This window comes from Ahaetulla prasina, chromosome 4, assembly GCF_028640845.1.
Source record: "Ahaetulla prasina isolate Xishuangbanna chromosome 4, ASM2864084v1, whole genome shotgun sequence".
Taxonomy (NCBI): Eukaryota; Metazoa; Chordata; class Lepidosauria; order Squamata; family Colubridae; genus Ahaetulla; species Ahaetulla prasina.
In genome coordinates, this window is record NC_080542.1 from 79393685 (window position 1) to 79415422 (window position 21738).

At 38.8% G+C, this 21738-nt stretch overlaps 1 protein-coding gene across 2 annotated transcripts in view; it reads left to right on the forward strand.

Annotated features, from left to right (window-relative positions):
- The window catches only part of CLASP2 (cytoplasmic linker associated protein 2), a 425149-nt gene that overhangs the window by 9825 nt on the left and 393586 nt on the right, over window positions 1-21738 (forward strand). The window contains exons 3-5 of one of the 2 annotated variants that reach the window (XM_058184362.1): window positions 3462-3565; window positions 14256-14347; window positions 14587-14662. In XM_058184362.1, coding sequence (XP_058040345.1) covers window positions 3462-3565; window positions 14256-14347; window positions 14587-14662 — 272 coding nt within the window. The remainder of the gene's footprint in view (window positions 1-3461; window positions 3566-14255; window positions 14348-14586; window positions 14663-21738) is intronic. The other variant, XM_058184359.1, reaches the window with a different exon arrangement.

Sequence of the window (21738 nt, forward strand, 5' to 3'; positions counted from 1 at the left end):
TATTGGGCAATGTTGCATTTATGATTGTAATATTAAGGATTGAGACCTCACATTTTTATTTTCATATAGAACTCCTCTGAGTCATCTCCTTATTTATTTATTTTATTTATTTATTTATTATTTAATCACATTTTTATACCGCCCTATCTCCCGAGGGACTTAGGGTGGTTTACAGCCTATTAAAAACACAAAAACACAAATATAAATACAAGATAAAACACTAATTAAAAAACTTATTGAATAAGGCCGAATTTAAAATTATAATTAAAATACTAAAACCCCATTAAAAACTGAATTAAAATTAACATTCTAGCCCAGTCCTGAGCAAATAAATAGATGTGTCTTAAGCTCGCGGCGAAAGGTTCGAAGGTCGGGAAGTTGACGGAGTCCCGGGGGAAGTTCGTTCCAGAGGGTGGGAGCCCCCACAGAGAAGGCCCTTCCCCTGGGTGTCGCCAGTCGGCACTGCCTGGCGGACGGCACCCCAAGGAGTCCCTCTCTGTGAGAGCGCACGGGTCGGTGGGAGGCAGCCGGTGGCAGCAGACAGTCCCGTAAATAAATAAATAAATCCTTGCTTGTAAAGTGGTTATTTTTGCTTTAAGGGTTGAAAAACAAATATATAATCAAATACAGATAGTCCTTGATTTATGATAACAGTTGAGACAGGAATCTTCAGTTACTGAGTGAAGCAGCCATTTAATGAGATGTCATATAAGTACTTTTCTCAAAATCACAATCCTGGCATGCTTGGCAAGTTACACTTGTAAGTGAGTTCCTGGGTCATAAAGTGGACAGAATGAAAGATCTGCCTTTCAGAGATACTTGGCCCCATAGGGGTGGGGAAATCCCTCTGGCAGGCAGGCCTTTAGCTTTCAAGGAGCTGTCTGCTGAAAAGACTTGGTTGCAAAAGGACTCTAATGTCTCTGGCGGGCAACCTTTTCACTCTAGATCAGAGGTCCCCAGGCTGCGGCTCACTACTAGACTGTCAGCTGTTCGGAACCAGGTCATGGAAGTGGTAGGTGAGCATGTATATAAACACATCCTCACTTGTGGGAGCAGTAGGTGAGCATGGCATGCACACTCCATTTACTCAAGCAGCAGGCACACATGGTGCACGAAAGCATGACTGCCACTCACACGGAAACATCCCCCCCCCGCCCCCGGTCCACAAAGCCGGAAAGGTTGGGGAACTCTGCTCTAGATGATACCTCTTTATGGGGAAAAAGGAAGTATGCACAATGAATAGAAAAAGAAATCCTAGACAATGTCTCTATGAGAGTTACAAAGTAAACTTGTGAAAGATATGAAGATTTTTTAAAAAATACCATACAGAGATGCAAGATTAAATCCTACGATGCCATAGGAATTATTTAAAGGTCAGAGCAAAAAGGCATACGTTAATATAAACTTGGATCAGGGATAAACTGTTTGTTTGATATTTCTGGTAACTCCTAATGGAATTTTTGCTGAACTAGGGTTGAAAATATAATGATTTATGAATTACACAGAGATAAAAGCTAGGTAATGGGAAAAGATGTTTTTCTACTTGTTACTTTAGAAAAGACAATAAAAAGTTAATATATTAGCTGCTTCTCCATATGATATCACTTCTTTAATACTGTTTTTGTTACTTTTTTCTTTTCTACTTTCTTTTCTTCTTTAAGCATATTTTGAATTTTCTTTTCTTTTTTCTTCTAGCTTAATTTGTATTAGTTTGTATTATAATTTTAAAAAACTTCAATAAAATTATTAAGCAAAAATTGTAGCATTTACAACTTGAAATACAACAGGTGTACAATCAAGATTAGAACATCTTCATATGCCCTTTCTGTAATGTGATATAGGCCATCATTTGCCAGCAATGCTTCTTGGGATTATGGAATAGGTAGGATAACTTTCGTGCAAAATAATTAATGAACAAACATTTGTCAACAATTTTTCCATCAATCCCTTGAAACAAGGACGAGATATGAGAGCATTTCAGCCTCTCTTGTACTTAATTGCAAGTAAACATTTTGGAAAAAAGAACTTTTACCAGTATAATCAGGCAAGTAATTACTGAAGTACATCAGAAAGTTTCAAACTATTTCAGAAGGTCTCAATGAACATAATGGTTTAACATCTTAAAATCATATCATGTGTCTTTAATCAATTTGTCTACAATTTAGTCTACAGTTTAGTTGTACAGCTTAGTTGTACAGCTGATGAAATAAGTTTATCTCAGAAAGGCATATGCCTTGTATTAAAATGTGTTAATCTGAAAAAGGTGCTAAAGATTTCTGAGCTGAGGACCAGTTAAAATTGTATTTAACTGTAACTGTTTAACTGTTTACCGTATCAATGGTCTGTAAATTCAGTATTGCTTCTCCTGCCATCTGAATTTTTTTTATTTTTTTTAATTATTTTTTTTACATTTATATCCCGCCCTTCTCCGAAGAATCAGGGTGGCTTACAGTGTATAAGGCAATAGTCTCATTCTATTTGTATATATATATATATATATTTTTACAAAGTCAACTTATTGCCCCCCCAACAATCTGGGTCCTCATTTTACCTACCTTATAAAGGATGGAAGGCTGAGTCAACCTTGGGCCGGGCTTGAACCTGCAGTAATTGCAGGCTACTGTGTTCTAATAACAGGCTTCTTAACAGCCTGAGCTATTCCGGATAATCTCTTATCATTCTACAGTTGCATTTTTGATAGCTAAAATGATAAAAAATGAATGGATGAGGAAAAATATCTGCAGTTTATTTGACTGTTACTGGATGGAATCACTAACTGATTTAGGAAGAATTGGGCATATTGTTGGGCTACATACAGTTTCTATGCCTTGATTTTAAAGAAATACTTCCTTAAACATTTCAAAATATATTTATATATTTATGAAGTATAGTTTAGATCAGCGGTCACCAACCGGCCAGGGAGAATGGAACATTGGAATGATAGTGTGTGTGTGCACAGCATGCCAAAAGAGACGTTTTTCTCCAAATCCCAGACATTGTTGGCATTTCCCTGTTGGGGCCTTCTCCCAGGCAAAGCAGAAGGCACTGTTACATATGGAAGCGCAAAGAAGAAAATTTGATTGTTTGACTGTTGCAGTGTCCCAGGATTATGTGATTGCCTTTTGTGACCTTCGAACAAGCAAAGTCAATGAAGAAGCCAAATTCACTTAACAACCTTATTACTAATTTAACAACTGCAATGGTTCATTTAACAATTGTGGCAAGAAGGATCATAAAATGGGGCAAAGCTTACTTAACAAATGTCTCACTTAGCAACAGAAATTTTGGGTTTAATTGTCATAAGTCGAGAATTATCTGTACACGTCTTTAGTAAGAAATCTTGGCTAATTAAAATATGGTTGAAACAAAGTAAAACATAAACTGTTTTGACATAGAACTTCAAAGTATTTCATTAAGATTGTTCATCACATAATGCATTTAGTCTTATTTCTATCCCCTAGTTCTCGTAGCATTGATGGATCGAATGGGAGATGCCAAAGACCAGGTTCGAGAACAGGCACAGAATCTTATTTTGAAGTTAATGGACCAAGTAGCTCCACCAATGGTAGGAATTCTATAGAGAGGATTTTTCTGTTAAATGTGAATTGTTCTGTTCTATTGAATTAAGCAGCACAACTCAAACAGCAATTTAAGAAGCCAGGTGGGATGTGGGGGATTATTGTTTTTTCCTGGCTGAAGATGTGATGATCATTTATTTTGCCTCACTTCTCAGTTGGAAGCATGGGAAAGAAATAGAATTTTCTCAAGGGAGCTTCATAGGAAAAGGATCAAATCAATCTCAGTTCCTGCCAAAAGGATAAATAGTAATAGCAATGACACATAGACTTATATACTGCTTCACAGTGCTTCACAGCCCTCTCTAAGCAGATTATAGAGTCAGCATATTGCCCCCAACAGTCTGGGTCCTCATTTTATTAACTCGGAAGGATGGAAGGCTGAGTCAACCTTGAGCCTGGTAAGACCCGAACTACCAAACTGCTGGCAGCCGGTGATCAGCAGTAGTCTGCAGTACTGCATTCTGACCATCATTGCGGCTCTTAAGGGAGCAATAGTGACTTGTGTATATATCTATTATGACTGTTTTCTTAGCAGGAGACCATGCTTACTTGTTTGGTATATACCCGTGATGGCAAACTTATGGCACGCGTGCCTGAGTTGGCATGCAGAGTCATCTTTCCAGGCACGCAAGCTGTCACCCAGCTCACCTGCAGCTGCACATGCCATCTGGTGTTTGGGCCTCTGGTGTGCATGTGCGCAATTCAGGGAACCCAGCTGATCTTTGGAGCACTCCTGTGCATGCATGTGCGTTTGCACGCATGTGAGAGTACTTGTGGGCATGCATAGATGATTGCGTAGATTGCGCATGTGAAAACTGTGCACATGAGCAGTGGTGCGATTGCACACGCAGGACACGGGGGAGTTGCACAAAATCTGTGTGCATGTGGAGATGGTGCAATTGCGTGCACAGCATGCAGGGGAGCCATGTGAAAGGTGCACACGTGCAGATGGGCTGCGCATGAAAACTGTGCATGTGCAGATGATGCGGATGCACACGGAGAGAAGCCATGGATTAGTACAGAGCAAAGCATGTATCTGTTTGCCACTCGGTGAATAAAAGGTTCACCACCATTGGTATATACATATGTATGTATGTGTGCATATGTGTATATGCATATACACACATACAAACAAACACATATGTACAGAAGACAATTATTTTAAGACCTGTACTTTCTGGTTCATAAAATAGCAGAAAGTTGGTCTTGTCAAACTGATTACTATCTATTCCTATTAATGGAAACCACTGAATACTAGAATACAAATTATTTAGAGGATTCTGGAGTGATTCTATAAAGGAAAAGAAAGCAGGGTCAAAAGTGATGTTTTCATCTATATTCTGTTGAAGATAAAAGCAGAAAAAAAAACAGATTCCTGGCAGTTAGTGTTATAATAAATTAGTATTATTAACAACTCTTTGGATTTCAAGATCAAAGTCTACTCCCCAATATAAAGGATTCACAAGCAATGGGTTGTATCTTTCAAAAGCTGAGAAAAAATATTTACTAAACATTAAGAACATGACTGCATGTGATTTTTTTTACAAGAAATAAGTTTTAAAAGTGGAATAAAACTGGCTAATTAAAAAAAAGTCAGATGCTAATGGATGGGTTGGAGAATCATGAATATGTACATTTTGTTGAAAACATCTAGTTAGGGTGAAAAAGAGTACAAAACAATAGTGGTATCATTTCATAAGTTAATTGCAAATCACTTACCCAGAGAGAAAATATGGCTATGCCTTTTTAAATCAACTCATTAAGTTCTCAAGAAGAGAGCTGTTGTGATAACAAACTACCTTGATATCAGTTGGGGAGTTTAACTGGTTAAAAGGGAAAGATTCAGCAGTTTTCTGATCTTTCTTGATACCAAATTAATTTTCAGAAAATGGAAGGAATAAACAAGGATTAAATTTAACTAAATTCTGAATTTAATTGGGACAAATAGGATTGATCAGTGACTGAAGTGTCAGGAACCTAAGGGGAAGACATCCACATTATATAAGGATCTCAATGTAATTAGGGGAGAAATTGCTGAAAATCAGTTGGACTTCAAGAAGACAGACTTTAAAATATTATCAAAAGCTACTATGGTATGAAATTCTAAAGAAATGGAAGGGGTGACCTTGAGAAATGAGGTAGTGAAAGCATTACTATAAACAATCTTCATGAACATGAAAAATAGATTTAAAAGACCTATAAGATATTTTCAGCCATGACTTCTTGCTGGCTGTTTTCACATCAATGCAGGTATGCAAACAAAACAGTTTGTACTTGTCTTGCTGATAAGGAGCTGAATTAAGTGTTAGTTCTGATAGAAATAATTCTCATGAGACAATGAGATTGGCAATGAGATTGAATGAATAAAGAAAGGCACCCAAGAGAACTGGGAAGAAGCTGAAAAATAGATAACATGGAAATGAAAATGATAGCTAGTAACTAAAATAACATGGACTATTTATTTATTTATTTATTTATTTATTTATTTATTTATTTATTTATTCATATTTTTATACCGCCCTATCTCCCTAGGGATTCAGGGCGGTGTACAGCCATCTAAAAACAACATAAATATACACAGTAAAACATAATCTAAAAAACTTATTAAATAGGCCGAATATTTAAAATAGACATAAATAATAAAACCCCAAGTTAAAACCAAATTTAAATTTAAACAATTAAAATTTAAGAATCTAGTCCAGTCCTGCGCAAATAAATAGATGTGTCTTAAGCTCACGGCGGAAGGTCCGAAGGTCAGGAAGTTGACGAAGTCCTGGGGGAAGCTCGTTCCAGAGGGTGGGAGCCCCCACAGAAAAGGCCCTTCCCCTGGGTGTCACCAATCGGCACTGCCTAGCTGACGGCACCCTGAGGAGTCCCTCCCTGTGGGAGCGCACGGGTCGGTGGGAGGCATTCGGTGGCAGCAGACGGTCCCGTAAGTAACCCGGCCCTATGCCATGGAGCGCTTTAAAGATCATTACCAAAACCTTGAAGCGCACCCGGAAAACCACAGGTAGCCAGTGCAGTCTGCGCAGGAGAGGTGTTACATGGGAGCCACGAGGGGCTCCCTCTATTACCCGCGCAGCCGCATTCTGAACTACCTGGAGTCTCCGGGTGCTCCTCAAGGGGAGCCCCATGTAGAGAGCATTGCAGTAGTCCAGACGAGATGTCACGAGAGCATGGGTGACCGTGCATAAGGCATCCCGGTCTAGAAAGGGGCGCAACTGGCGGACCAGGCGAACCTGGTAAAAAGCTCTCCTGGAGACGGCCGTCAGATGATCTTCGAAAGACAGCCATCCATCCAGGAGAACGCCCAAGTTGCGTACCCTCTCCATTGGGGCCAATGACTCGCCCCCAACAGTCAGCCAAGGCTGCAGCTGACTGTACCGGGATGCCGGCATCCACAGCCACTCCGTCTTGGAGGGATTGAGTTTGAGCCTGTTTCTCCCCATCCAGACCCGATAGCTTCGCTGGGGTGGAAAAGTGGAAAAGTGTGGAAAAGTACAGCTGGGTGTCATCAGCGTACAGCTGGTACCTCACACCGAAACCACTGATGATCTCACCCAGCGGCTTCATGTAGATGTTGAACAAGAGGGGCGAGAGAATTGACCCCTGAGGCACCCCACAAGTGAGGCGCCTAGGGGCCGACCTCTGCCCCCCCGTCAACACTGTCTGCGACCGATCGGAGAGATAGGAGGAGAACCACCGATAAACGGTGCCTCCCACTCCCAATCCCTCCAACCGGTGCAGCAGGATACCATAGTCGGTGGTATCAAAAGCCGCTGAGAGGTCTAATAGGACCAAGGCAGAGGAACAACCCCTATCCCTGGCCCTCCAGAGATAATCCACCAACGCGACCAAAGCCGTCTCAGTGCTGTAACCGGGTCGGAAACCGGACTGGAACGGGTCTAGACTAGTGGCAATTGATTTCTTATAGTTGGATGGTCCAGAAAAAGTTAAGCCAGTGATCTTAGAAAGAATTTGAATGAAGGCTTGTTAATTCATGGCAAGTGTGAAACTAGTCTCCAATTCCTAAGTATACAAGTAGTCTTTGACTTACAACAGCTTCATTTAGTGACCATTCAAAGTTACAACGGCACTGAAAAAGTAACATGACTAATTTTCACACAACCATTGTAGCATCCCATGGTCACGTAATCAGAATTCAGATGTTTGGCAACTGGTTCCTGTTTATGATGGTTGCAGTGTCCCTGGGACACATGATCACCTTTTGCAACCTTATGAAATGCAAAGTCAATGGGTAAATCAGATTTGCTTAACAACTGTGTTTCTAACTTAACAACTGCACTGATTCACTTAACAACTGGCAACAAAGGTTATAAAATAGGACAAAATCTATTTAACAAATGTCTCACTTAGTAGCAGAAATTTTGGGCTCAATTGTGGTCATAAGTCTAGGACTACCTGTAATTTGGTACGTGAAAAAGAAGGATAATAGAAAGTAAACCCTAAAAACATAAAATATGGAATACTTTAAGAGGAGAATCATTCAGGCCCTACTCATCTCACAGTTGGAGTGTTTGCAATGTGCTCTATAAGGGGCTACAGCTGGTACAGAGTGTGGTGGTGCGAACAATTCCTGGCCCTTGTACCGTTACTGCTCCATGTGTTGTATTGGCTGCCAGTCTGTTTCTCGGTACAATTCAAGGTGTTGGTAATCACCTTTAAAATCATTCTATGGCATAGGTCCAGGCTACTTGAGGGACCATCTCATATCCCACTGGGATTGCCCCATCCCATCCATGCTGGCAGAGGAGGTATGCTGCAGGTCCCATTTGACATGTTTATATTTTCCAACTAGCAGGAGGGTCAAGAAAAAAAACTTATCTGCCATTGTGCCTGCCCTCTGGAACATCTTCCCCTCCACAGTGTGAGGTCATACCCAATCCTCCTGATCTTTTGTAAGAGCCTAAAGAGGTAGCATCCTTTGATAGATTAACAACAGATTCCACTCCTCCCCGCCATTCGCATCTGTAATTGGACCATAGCGTTTGTTGGTATTAATTTATATTTTTAGCATGCAGAGAGAGACAGGTATGAGTTATGTGGTAAGGTGGCTGCCAATAAATTTTATAAATAAATAAAGTATCTATGGTAGCCAACATTCAAAAGCAAAATGGATTAGAGTTTAGATTAAAAAATTGTATTAAAAGACAGAAACTTTCATGACCTGTAACTCACTTCATGCAGTAGCTGAAATGATACAGGATTTAAATTAAAATTAAATAAACAAAGGTAGACAAGTTGATTATGCAGATGAAACTTGCAAATGAGACAGATTTCAAGTACCTTACCAAATAACAATTTGAATATGTTAAAACCAGGGGTGGGTTCTACTTACCTTTACTACTGGTTTGCATCGTGCCTGCGATGTAAACTGAATAGAATTCAATTCTTTGTTGGCCAAGTGTGATTGGACATACAAGAAATTTGTCTTTGGTGCATATAAGTGTACATAAAAGGAAAAAAAATACATTCATCAAGAATCATAAGATATAATACTTAGTGATAGTCATAGGTTACTAATTAGCAATTAGGTTTCAAGATGGCGCCGACGAAGGCTGCCTCGGTGAAATGCTCTCTAATTGTTTCTTTATTTCTAATTGTTCTCTGTGACTCACTACGGATTTCCTACTCATGAGACCATTTGCTAAAAATTAAGGAACATTTCTTTAAGGAGCAGCTTTCTTCGATCTCACCCCCACCTGTCTTTACAAACACGGAGGAGATTCTAATACAGGAGGAGGCAATTCCCACGGAGCCATGGATTACCAAAAAAAACAAACGACGAAAGCAACAGAAAAGAGGTAAACGAGCTGGGATCTTAAACAGATTAAGAAGTCACATTAAAACTCCTCTGCCTTCAATTTTCCTAACAAATATACGCTCACTTGCAAATAAGATGGATGAAATACTCCTCTTAAACAAATGCTATTCTGATTTTCGCAATTCAGCAGTCCTATGCTTCTCTGAAACCTGGTTAAATGAATCAATTGAAAATAGCAGCCTGAACATTCCAGGGTTTCAATTTGAACGATCAGATAGGATTCCAGAAACATCTGGTAAAAAGAAAGGAGGAGGCTTATGCCTATATATTAGCAGAAACTGGTGTCAAGATTTAAAAGTAATTTACAAATTCTGTGACAACAATTTAGAGACTCTAATTATCAACTGCAAACCTTACTATTCACCTCGTGAATTTTCCTCATTTCTTCTAATTGCTGTTTATGTCCCACCACAAGCCTGTGTTAACAAGGCATTACGAACTCTAGCTGACCAAATCATGGAGGCTGAAGCCAAACACCCTGATTCACTGGCCATTGTTTTGGGAGATCTAAACAAGGCAAACTTAAGGAAAGAGCTACCAAAATACTTTCAGCATGTCAATTGTCCCACCAGAGGCAAGAATACTCTAGACCATTGCTACACAACACTAAAAGATGCTTATCGGTCTTTACCACGTGCAGCTGTAGGACACTCTGATCATTGCATGATTCACCTTGTACCTGCTTACAGGCAAAGACTTAAAGCCACAAAACCAATAATTAAATCAGTGAAGACCTGGACGGAGGAATCAAATTTAAAGCTACAGGTATGTTTTGACTGCACTGATTGGAATATTTTTAAAGATACCTCTGCAGACCTGGATGAACTCACAGATACTGTAACATCATATGTCAGCTTCTGTGAAGACCTATGTGTACCTACAAGGAACTTGCGAATATACAGTAACAACAAACCTTGGTTCACACCTAAACTTAAGCAGCTAAGACATTCCAAACAGGAAGCCTACAGAAAAGGTGATAAAATGCTGTACAATCAGGCCAGAAATGCACTAACAAGGGAGATCAGAGCAGCAAAAAGAAGCTACTCTGAAAAGCTAAAGAATCAGTTTTCAGCAAATGAACCAGCAAACGTGGAAAACTCTTAAAAATATCACTGGCTATGGCAAACCTCCTTCCCAGGCTGAAGGTAATCAACAACTGGCAGATGACCTGAATGAGTCTTACTTTGAAAGGAAACTACAGCCACCTATCTCCACAACCCCCATCTCAGACACACCAACAACAGCCAAGCCTCCTACAACTGACCCCATTTCATTGGGTTCACAACCCCTAGTGATCACAGAAAAAGAAGTGCAGGACCTATTTCACAGACAAAAGCCAGGAAAAGCTCCAGGCCCAGACAAGATAACTCCTTCTTGCTTAAAAGTCTGTGCTGACCAATTGGCCCCCATCTTCACCCATATTTTCATTAAATCACTAGAGATGTGTTATGTTCCTTCTTGCTTCAAATGCTCTACCATCATCCCAGTGCCGAAGAAGCCCACCATCAAGGAACTGAATGACTACAGACCAGTTGCTCTAACATCTGTAGTCATGAAAACCTTTGAAAGGCTAGTGCTTTCCTACTTGAAAACCATCATGGATCCGCTGTTAGACCCCTTGCAGTTTGCATACGGAGCAAACAGATCAACAGATGATACTGTTAATATGGCTCTGCACTACATCCTACAACATCTTGAGTCTCCAAAGACCTATGCAAGGATCCTTTTTGTAGACTTTAGTTCAGCATTCAATACCATCATTCCAGACATTCTTCTAACTAAGCTAAACCAGCTACAGGTACCGGAACAGACTTGTAAGTGGATCACAAGCTTCCTAACAAACAGGAAGCAGCAGGTGAAGCTAAGCAAGATCACATCAAATACCTGTACAATTAGCACAGGGCCCCCCCAAGGCTGTGTGCTCTCCCCACTTCTCTTCTCTCTGTATACCAATGACTGCATCTCCAATGATCCATCTGTTAAGCTACTGAAGTTCGCAGATGACACAACAGTGATTGGTCTCATTCGAGACAATGACGAATCCGCATATAGACGAGAGGTTGAACGACTAGCCTTGTGGTGCAACCAAAACAATCTGAACACACGCAAAACTGTAGAAATGGTGGTAGACTTTAGGAGAAACCCTTCCATACTTCCATCTCTCACAATACTAGACAACACAGTATCAACAGTAGAAACCCTTAAATTTCTAGGTTCTATCATATCGCAAGATCTAAAATGGACAGCTAACATCAAAAACATCATTAAAAAAGGACAGCAAAGAATGTTCTTTCTGCGCCAACTCAGTAAGCTCAAACTGCCCAAGGAGCTGCTGATTCAGTTCTACAGAGGAATTATTGAGTCTGTCATTTGCACCTCTATAACTGTCTGGTTCGGTTCTGCAACCCAACAAGAAAAACACAGACTTCAGAGGATAATTAGAACTGCAGAAAAAATAATTGCTACCAACCTGCCTTCCATTGAGGACCTGTATACTGCACAAATCAAGAAGAGGGCCGTGAAAATATTTGCAGATCCCTCGCATCCTGGACATAAACTGTTTCAACTCCTACCCTCAAAACGACGCTATAGAGCACTACGCACCAGAACAACTAGACACAAGAACAGTTTTTTCCCGAAGGCCATCACTCTGCTAAATAAATAATTCCCTCAACACTGTCAGACTATTTACTGAATCTGCACTACTATTAATCTTCTCATAGTTCCCATCACCAATCTCTTTCCATTTATGACTGTATGACTATAACTTGTTGCTGGCAATCCTTATGATTTATATTGATATATTGACCATCAATTGTGTTGTAAATGTTGTACCTTGATGAACGTATCTTTTTATTTTTTTATTTTTATTTATGTACACTGAGAGCATATGCACCAAGACAAATTCCTTGTGTGTCCAATCACACTTGGCCAATAAAAATTCTATTCTATTCTATTCTAGCAATCAAATCATACTAGGAAACAAAACAATATAAATTGTAGAAATACAAGCAACAAGGTTATAGTCATAAGTGGGAGGAGATAGGTAATAGGAAGGATGAGAAGGATAATAGTAATACAGTCTTAGTAAATAATTTGACAATGTTGTGGGAATTAGTTGTTTAACAGAGTGATGGCATTTGGAGAAAAACTGCCCTTCTGTCTAGTTGTTCTGGTGTTCAGTGCCCTATAGCGTCATTTTGAGGGTAGAAGTTGAAACAATTTATGTCCAGGATGTGAGGAATCTGTAGATTACACAGCCCTCTTTTTGACTCGTGTAATATATAGGTCCTCAGTGGAAGGCAGGTTGGTAGCATTGCTTTTTTCTAATTATCCTCTGAAGTCTGTGTCTGTCTTGTTGGGTTGAAGAACCAAAACAGACAGTTATAGAGGTGCAGATGACAGACTCAATAATTCCTCTGTAGAACTATATCAGCAGCTTCTTGGGCAGTTTGAGGTTTCTGAGTTGATGCAGAAAGAACATTCTTTGTTGTGCTTTTTTGATGACGTTTTTGATGTTAGCTGTCCACTTTAGGTCTTGAGATATGGTAGAACCTAGAAATTTGAAGGTCTCTACTGTTTATACTGTATTGTCTAGTATTGTAAGAAGTGATAGTATAGGAGGGTTTCTCCTAAAGTCTATCACCATTTCTTCTGTTTAGAGGTGTTTAGTTCAAAATTGTTCGAGTTGCATCTCAAGGCTAGTTGTAGGCAGATTCATAGTTGTCTTGAATGAGACCAATCACTGTTGTATCATCTGCAAACTTCAGTTTTTTAAGAGAGGGATCTTTTGAGATGCAGTCATTGGTGTATAGAGAGAAGAGGTGGAGAGAGCACAAAGCTCTAATTATACAGGTATCTGATATGATTTTGCTTAGCTTCACCTGCTGCTTCCTGTCTGTTAGGAAGCTTATGATCCATTTACAAGTGTGGTCAGCTACCTGATTTAGTTTAGTTAGAATATTTGGAATGATGGCATTGAATGCTGAGCACTGAAGTTATTTTGGAATATATACACACAGATAATAGTACTCTATCTGTATTTATTTTAAAAACATATTTTAAAAATTAAGAGCAATGTTAGCAAAGGCTAATGTAGTCCAAGTATACATGAAAGACTGTGTTTCTGTTTCAGCATGATTTAAATACTGGGATGATATAAGTCAGAAAATGCTGCAGTCTAAGAAATGTGCTATTGCTCACTCTGCAGCAGTTGCTAGGCAACCTTTTTCTTCTGAATGTCTGCTGAACAGCAGAGAGTATAATGGCAGCATTGCAGCTAAAGGGAGTAGTTGCTAAAAAAAATTTGCAGTGGTATTTCAAAGCAACCTAGTCTTGTGAGCTTCATGTTTATAGCATTAGCTGCTGTGATATAGCAAAGCCCCTAGGAAGTCCAGAATCATAAAGATAAAAATAAAAAACGAATAAGGGCAGATTAATGGTGAAAAAATATACGTGGAAGCAAATGCATGTAAATCAAATTATTTATTATAGAAGAATGATCCAGAGATATCACACAAGCTCACTGAAGATTACAACCAGCATTGAAATTAGACAATGGACAGAAATAGGAGCATAAACGTGCGCAATAAATACATCAAGTTGTAATTTGTACATTCCAAATCTATTGTAAAGAAATTCAGAACTGTTCTGAATATTGCATGGAAACCACAATGAGAAGATCTAGTTTAACAAAGAAAAATTTAGAGGAAACATTTATGTCTTCAACTACAATTACTTTGTTCGGATATTTATAAAACTGGATTTTAATTTATAATAGCTACTACATATTTAGTGTTAAATATCCATTATTATCTTTTATTTCTTATTAGTTCATTTGGGAGCGGCTTGCTGCTGGCTTTAAACACAAGAACTATCGTTCACGAGAAGGCGTGTGTCTGTGTCTTGTTGCAACATTAAATGCGTATGTATTTTAATTTTATGAAAAAGCTCTTAAATTATGTTAATGCTGAGACATTTTCTGAAATTTTGTACTATTTTAAGATTCTAAACTGAAAACAGGATTTTAACTACTTCATTCCTCATGTTTCCAAACATAAGGTTTTAATAATTAGATAATACAACTGTTATTGGTTGATGTTATTGATTCTTTACATGATAGGGGAAAACTAATCTTGTTGCATTTTTGTTTTGTTTTCTTAGTTATGGTGCACACTCACTAATTCTCAGCAAACTGGTGCCACACTTATGTCTTTTGTCTGGAGACTCCAGTAGTCAGGTAAGATTATTATAGTTGAGCATCACAACAAGCCCCTACAGAATCTGATTTCTCTGTTGTTGGTATTATCTCTGGAAAAAGATTACAAATGAGCAGGTAGCTAGACAGAGGGACAGGTAGATTCTATAAAATAATAGAAAAAGTTGGCTGTCCATGTTCTTATGGGCAGCTTTCCCCAGTTTTGGTTTTTCTAACATATTTTATATTTTATACAATAGAAAGAAACTACAATATTTTTGTATTAATAGAGCTTGTCTGATCATATCACAAAGGAATTAATTTCGTTCTTGTCCTGGATCTCTTAAACTTTTCAATTTTGAAATAACACAGAGCATGTGCACGGTTTTCAAACATGCTACATTTTATTTACACACATGTGTGAAAACACATGTGCAAAGAGTTTTAGCAGAAACATTGGGAAGAAGATTTTAAAAAGGCATACCACATGAAATAAATTTTAATTCTAATAAGATTGTTCAGGTTTCAGTTAACAAGTTGCTTTACAATTACATCATTATGTAGTCTAAATTTGAATCCTGCATGAATTTAGCTGCTGTTTTATATGGAGATATCTTATTTCTTAATTTCATGACACCAGACTATTTTAATTCAGTACATTATGATGAACCAAACTGTGCTCTCAGAAGAATGCCTGTTTGTGAAGGCATTAATACAAGAACTTACAGTTAAATAGGAATCAATAATTTGAAGTCCATAGACAAACAGTTCTCAATATGCTTCACTCTAGCATCTTGGAGGTCTACAACACTTAAAATAGGTCATTCTGGCTGGTCAATAGGGCTGCTTCCTTAAACATGTCTGAGAGAGAGTTCCGGTTGCCACTGATTGTCCTATGACCAATGACTGGATTTGTTCCCCCCAAAAAACTAGTGCAGCACTGCCTAGTACACATTTGTCTCTCAAATAATTAGTTACCTGCAGTTACCCTGCAATTGCCTCTGGATTTGTGTATAGATAGTTCTCCACTTACTAGTATAATTGAGCTTGCGCAGTACAGTAGTAAGCCATGACAATCGTAAGGCAGATCATCAGGTGATAGACCTGATTTTACAACTTTTTTTTGTAATCATTAAGCAAATTACCATGGTCATTAAGTGAATCCACAGCAGGTACTGTGTTTGTTAAACAAACCCTTTGTTCACTACGGGGTGCAAACTGCAGTTATATAACTGAGATGCTGCAAGCAGCGATAAATAGCAGACTTGAAATGCCATTATGTGACCACACAGGGGTTTGGAATGGCAGTTGTAAGTACCTTTTGGGGGAGTGTCTGTCATCACTTTGAACAGTTTCTAAGTCATCATCATCATTTTAGCCATTGTTTATCCACTGCAGGATGAAGACCTCTTTCCAAGGTGTCCTAAACTGTCTTTTGCCAAATGGGCCCACAATACTTGCTGATGTCATTGATTCATCTTGTTTTACATCTCTTTCATGGATGCTTTTTATCAAGTGGGATCCGTTCTATGACTGCCTTGGTCCACCTGCCATCAGTTCTTCTTGCTATGTGACCAGCTCATTTCCATTTCCATTTCCATTCTTTTATTCTCTTGATGATACGATATACTTTTGTTTGTTCTCTAATCCAAGTGCAGGTCTTTCTATCTTGTCTTGTAATGCTGAGCATGTATTTTTCCATGGCTCTTTGCGCCACTCTTAGCTTTTGTATCGATTGTGAGTTTAGTTCCATGCTTCACTGACATATGTTAGAGTAGGTAGCACACATTGATCAAAAACTTTTCAGGCAGAGTGGGAGGTTCTTGAAAATTATGCTTAACTTGCCGAATGCCTGCCAACCCCATTTAATATGTCATTCAATTTCCTTTATTGTATTACCCTCCACTGAGATCCATTGGCCAGGGTATATATAGTAGTCTACTACATCTAGTTCTTCTCCAGATATAACAAGATTTCTTTCTTTGGTTAATTTATTAAACATAACCTCTCATTTTCAGGTTTATTTTTAAGCCAAATGGTTTTCCTGCTTTGTGCAGCTCTTATATATCTTTGTAGCTCTTATGGGTTAGGGTTAGGTCTTGTGAGAAGAGAACTGTCAGAACTGTCAAGATTGATTCATCCTTTCACCTACATTTTCTTCTTCTCTCACAATTTGACAAAAAAAAAAAAAAAGGGAGGCAGTGGTAGAATGGAATGCAAAGGTGGAGGGATGGTATCTAAGCAACTGAGGCATCTCTGGAAGTTTTCAAGGACTCAGAGCGTGGCTAGCTGTTTTCTCATAAAATGAACAGAAGTGATTGGCAGATGTAATGGACTATGGGTGACTCAGAGGAAATAACTATGCTTGCATTTGCACGGGAAATCCAGAACTGGTTTCATTTCTGTGCCAATGTAGTTTTTCAGTAAAGTATTATATTCTTTGTAAAATTATGTCCCAGGAGTTTCTTTTTCTGAAAATGCCAATTGGGCGGTTGAAAACAAACAATATAATCTGCAAATCTTAAGTAGGAAGAATTAGTGGAAACTTGCTAATTGTTTCTTTTTTTTTTTTAATTACTTTTTTCCAACAAACAAAAAAGAAAATACATTATTACACCCTTGTGCTATACATAAAAACAAAGGAAGATTTGGGTCTTCGGATATATCCTCATGATTGCCAAAATCCACGTTCTCGAGGTACAGGTACCGAAGCGTCCAATTTTCCAAGCGCATAGTCCACGAATGGTTTCCAAGTCTTCCAGAAAATATCTTCTTTATACACACCACTTCTAATTTTAATATCACATGTCATTTTATCATTTAAGGCTAATTTCCACATTTCAGAATTCCACTCTTCTATTCTAAAAATCACATCCAATTTCCAATATCTAGCTATTATAACTCCCCCCTCCTTTGCCCACCCCCAACCTGGCTCAACAGAGAGTGAGAGTGGGGGGGGGGAAGGTTAGTTAAGATGAGCTAGTGAGGACAGAGAGAGAGAAAAAAAATCCAAAAGACAACACAGAAATCTCACACCTTTTCTTCCCTCAGCACATTTTGAGAATTAGAGAAAATGAGTTTCTCTATTTCTTTTCCTTGCAACACACTGCAATCAGGCTGCTTGCAGAAACAATTTCTCATGCACTCATATACACTCACATTTCATGCAAACCAATCATTACAATTATTTCAGGGAGTTTTTTCACAAGCCAATGAGCTCCATTTTCTAATTTTTTTTAGGGTTTCATCCTTCATCCAGGTCTGAAAATAATTACACAGACACATACAGTCAGTGGGGGATTCCTTGGGATTTTGAAGGATCTGATGAACGCAGTGGAAGTTTACTGTTTTTGGGACACCCAGTTTTAAAATCACTGGCTCTAGGAGGATGAGGGCACCCTGTTCTGTGTTGGGGTCGACCTCATAGCTGAGACTAAAAGGAACCAGGGGTTTTGGCCATAAGGCTTGGGCATTGTGATTAGTTTGAATGCCATGTTCTCTATCTAGCAGCCTTATACTGTGCCATGGTGGCCTTAAGAATTGTTTTTCCTAAGTAGACAGAAGTGCCAACAGGAGAGTAAAAATGTCAGGCGCATTAGGTCGATGAGTGGCCATCACACATTGAACAAGTTCTACATAGCTTTGGGGAATTCCATGAAAAGTGGAAGTCCCACTTTCCAATTGAACTGATCCGATACAAAGATTGAGCTGCTTGAGGTGCTGAATCCTGTGAAGCAGGCTGGGACAGCTGTGGTATTGATGGCAGTACCAAATCAAGCGGGCTGAGGTGCTGTTGGAAGCGCCTGTTCCTGAAAAGCAGGTTGGGGTGCTGCAGGAGGCACTTGAGCCAGTAAAGGCATAGCATTTGCATTAGGGGAATGGGGAACAGCATAATATAATGGGGGAAACTCTTCTTCCACTTCAGTCACTTTTTTCTAGTTTGTTTCTTTTTTCAAAAGTGACGAGGGGGCAAATTTTAGAAGAGGATGTTGGAGTGAGCCCACACACTCTCTGAATGTCTGGCTGATAAAGGAGATTGAAAAAAAAAATCAACAGAGCTCCTCTTCGGTTCGCTTGATGGTAGCCAAAAAAATCAGTAAATTTGTTGATAAGATCTAAATCAAAGCTGCCTTCTGGAGGCCAGGTTCTTACATTAGGACCAATGTAGTAAGTTGGCCAGATGGATTTACAGAGGGTTTTCAGCTTTTCCTTTTTAAAAGCAACTTTTGATTGCTATGATGGATTTCAACATGTCCCAATGAATCAATACACAGTCTAGAGGAGAACATGGTTCTACTCTTCCAATGAGATTACTTGTCCCAACAGGCTAACAGTATGGTTGCCCATTGTTTTGTTTTTTTCTAAAGGGATTGTCCTGCCTCAAGCTCGGGGTCTGGCCACACTCTTCTTTTTCCAAAAAAGAATTTCTCGGGCTGGGGACAGCTCGGAGTTCTAGTCAAAGACCCTTCTTTTCCCTCAAGAATTTTTCAGGCTTTTTCCATCAGGGGTTTTTGAATTGGTTAAAACCCTCCCCTTTTTTGTAAGGGAGTTTGTCTCAGTGAGGGGGGTTTCTCAGGCGCTTCCTAGGCCAAAGTGACAAAACTCTCCTTTCCAAAAGGATTTCTTGGGCTCCTCTTTTAAGCTCAAGAGTTTTGGCCAGAACCCACCCCTGCACTGCAGACTTTTATTCCATCAGTCACTTGCCTTTCAACGTGATCCGCTCTGGCTGATCTTCTCGTGAATAATCAGAACTGCAGATTGGATCTCCGCTTTCACTTGGAGGGCAAACCTCTAGTAGGACTTTCCATCCTCTCATTCATGCACACAAAAGCAACACTCTCCTCTTCCCCCCCACCATCAAATTTTCTACTTACCTAGCAGAGTACATTCTTCCACAATACCCAATTCAAGCCTCAATGGGGCGTTCAGGTCTGGCTGGAATCAGGATCTGCTGGCATCCAGCCAGGCGAACGTCACCAGTTCAAACTTACTGGGAGCGCTCTTTGACATTGTCTGTAGCCCATGCCAGTTTTTCCTGCCCATTGTGTTGAAGGCCTGCTGAACCTCAATGGGGTTCAGTATTGTGGGAGGTGAAATGTAGCCATCTCAAAGAAAAGCATTGCCTTTAAGCCCCACATTGGGCGCCAAAAATGTAAATTTAAGCTCAAAAATGCCAAACAAGAAACTTAAACAGAGGCTTGAGTAAAATAACATTTAATCTTGTTCAAGCTTAAATGGTTAGCTGTTCCAAACACATACAAGATATGTGCAGGAAAGAACTACAAAGAAGAGAGGGGATCCGAATCCCTTTTATATTCTTTAGGAATGTCATAAATCTCCAATTCTGGCATTTTTGATTTGTGTACCCCTGGAATTTGGTTTGTATATCCTCTGAAACAGGGTAGAGCCTCTTAATGAGCATCATCAGTGTTATCTCTTCCTGATCATTTTCTTTGTGTTCACACTTGGCTATTTGGCCCCTTGGAGTGGAGGAAACTCAAAAGATCAAAAATGAAACACATTCTTAGGCAGGATGTAGAAAGATAAGGCTCTGATCAAATGGTAGGACATATAGTTTGACAAATGCTAGATACTTCACAAGAGACACCAATAACAGTCCAGGAAGTTAGTCAATGTGGCATGTTTGTGTTATAACTACAAAGGGCATAATATATATGTCAGTGTCACAGGAAACAAATATTTACAGCATGCAGGTATACAAAAACATTATATATCATATATATGTTGCAAGAAACAATTAGCAAGTCTTTAGTAAGCAAAAATTGATTTTCCAATTCTTTAATCTGGTTTTTATCTCTTTCCATTTTAATTTTATAATTTTTATATTTCCTACTTGATAATTTAATACTCTCCCCTCTAAACACCGCTTTCATCGCATCCCAAACAATTTCAAATTTAACCTCCCCATTATCATTTAATCTCCAACTTTCCTCCAATTTTTTAAGTATCCATTTTTTATCCTTTTCATTTTTATACAGTTTCTCCTCATATCTCCAATAGCTTCTTTTTTTCTCAAAATTAAAATCTAAATCCACCATAACTTCTGCATGGTCAGAATCTTTAAAAATTCCCACATCTACCTTATCCACATTATTCAACAAGTCTTTAGAAAGAAAAATATAATCAATTCTAGAATATGTATTATATATCTTAGAGAAAAAAGTATATACTCTTTCAATTCCTTTGACCTCTCTCCACACATCCACCACGCCGTTTCGAAGCATCCACGTATTTAAAATCCCCATTTTATTTGCTCCTCCACAGCGGGTGGGGTTAGTACTATCTATTTTATCTCTAATTAAATTAAAATCCCCAGCCACAATTACTTTCCCTACACTTTCCTTCTCCAAAATTTTTGTTATTTTTTCAAGAAATTCTCTTTGTTTTTCATTCGGTAAATATAAATTAACAAGTGTCACTTTTTCCTCATTAAGATTTCCAACAATTATTACATATCTTCCATCCTCATCCAAAATTACCTGGTGTTTTTCAAAATACACCCTATCTGATATCAGTGTTGCAACTCCTCTGGCTTTTGAAGTTCCAAATGCTTTTTCATATATTTGCATACCTTTTATATACATTCTATTTGAATCTTCAGATTTCTGATGGGTTTCTTGTAGAAATAAAATATCTGGTAAATCTCTTTTAATCTTAAATTCCAATCTTCTTCTTTTAATCTGATTCCCTGTACCCTTCACATTCCATGACATTATTTTTATGATTCCCATTTAAAATATAAATTTTTCAATCCTATCCCCGCATCTTCCTTTCTGTGCCCAAAACCCAACATTAAACTCCCATATAACCAACATTTAACATATAAAAAACGATAAGAAAACCAAAAAAAACCAAGACAAACAATAAAATACAAACAATCTTCTTCCCCCACATCCTCATCGGTTTCGCCTCTATAAAGAGAATGGGGGAGAGGGGACACACACAAGCCGCTATCTGCACGCACTCTTACACCACCACCCAGCACAGATCAACTCCGTAGCCAAGACACTCATCTCCAGAACAAAATGCTTAGCTGACGAACAACACCTAAAAACCGAACTAGACACTCTCACTAACGTACTAACATCCAATGGATT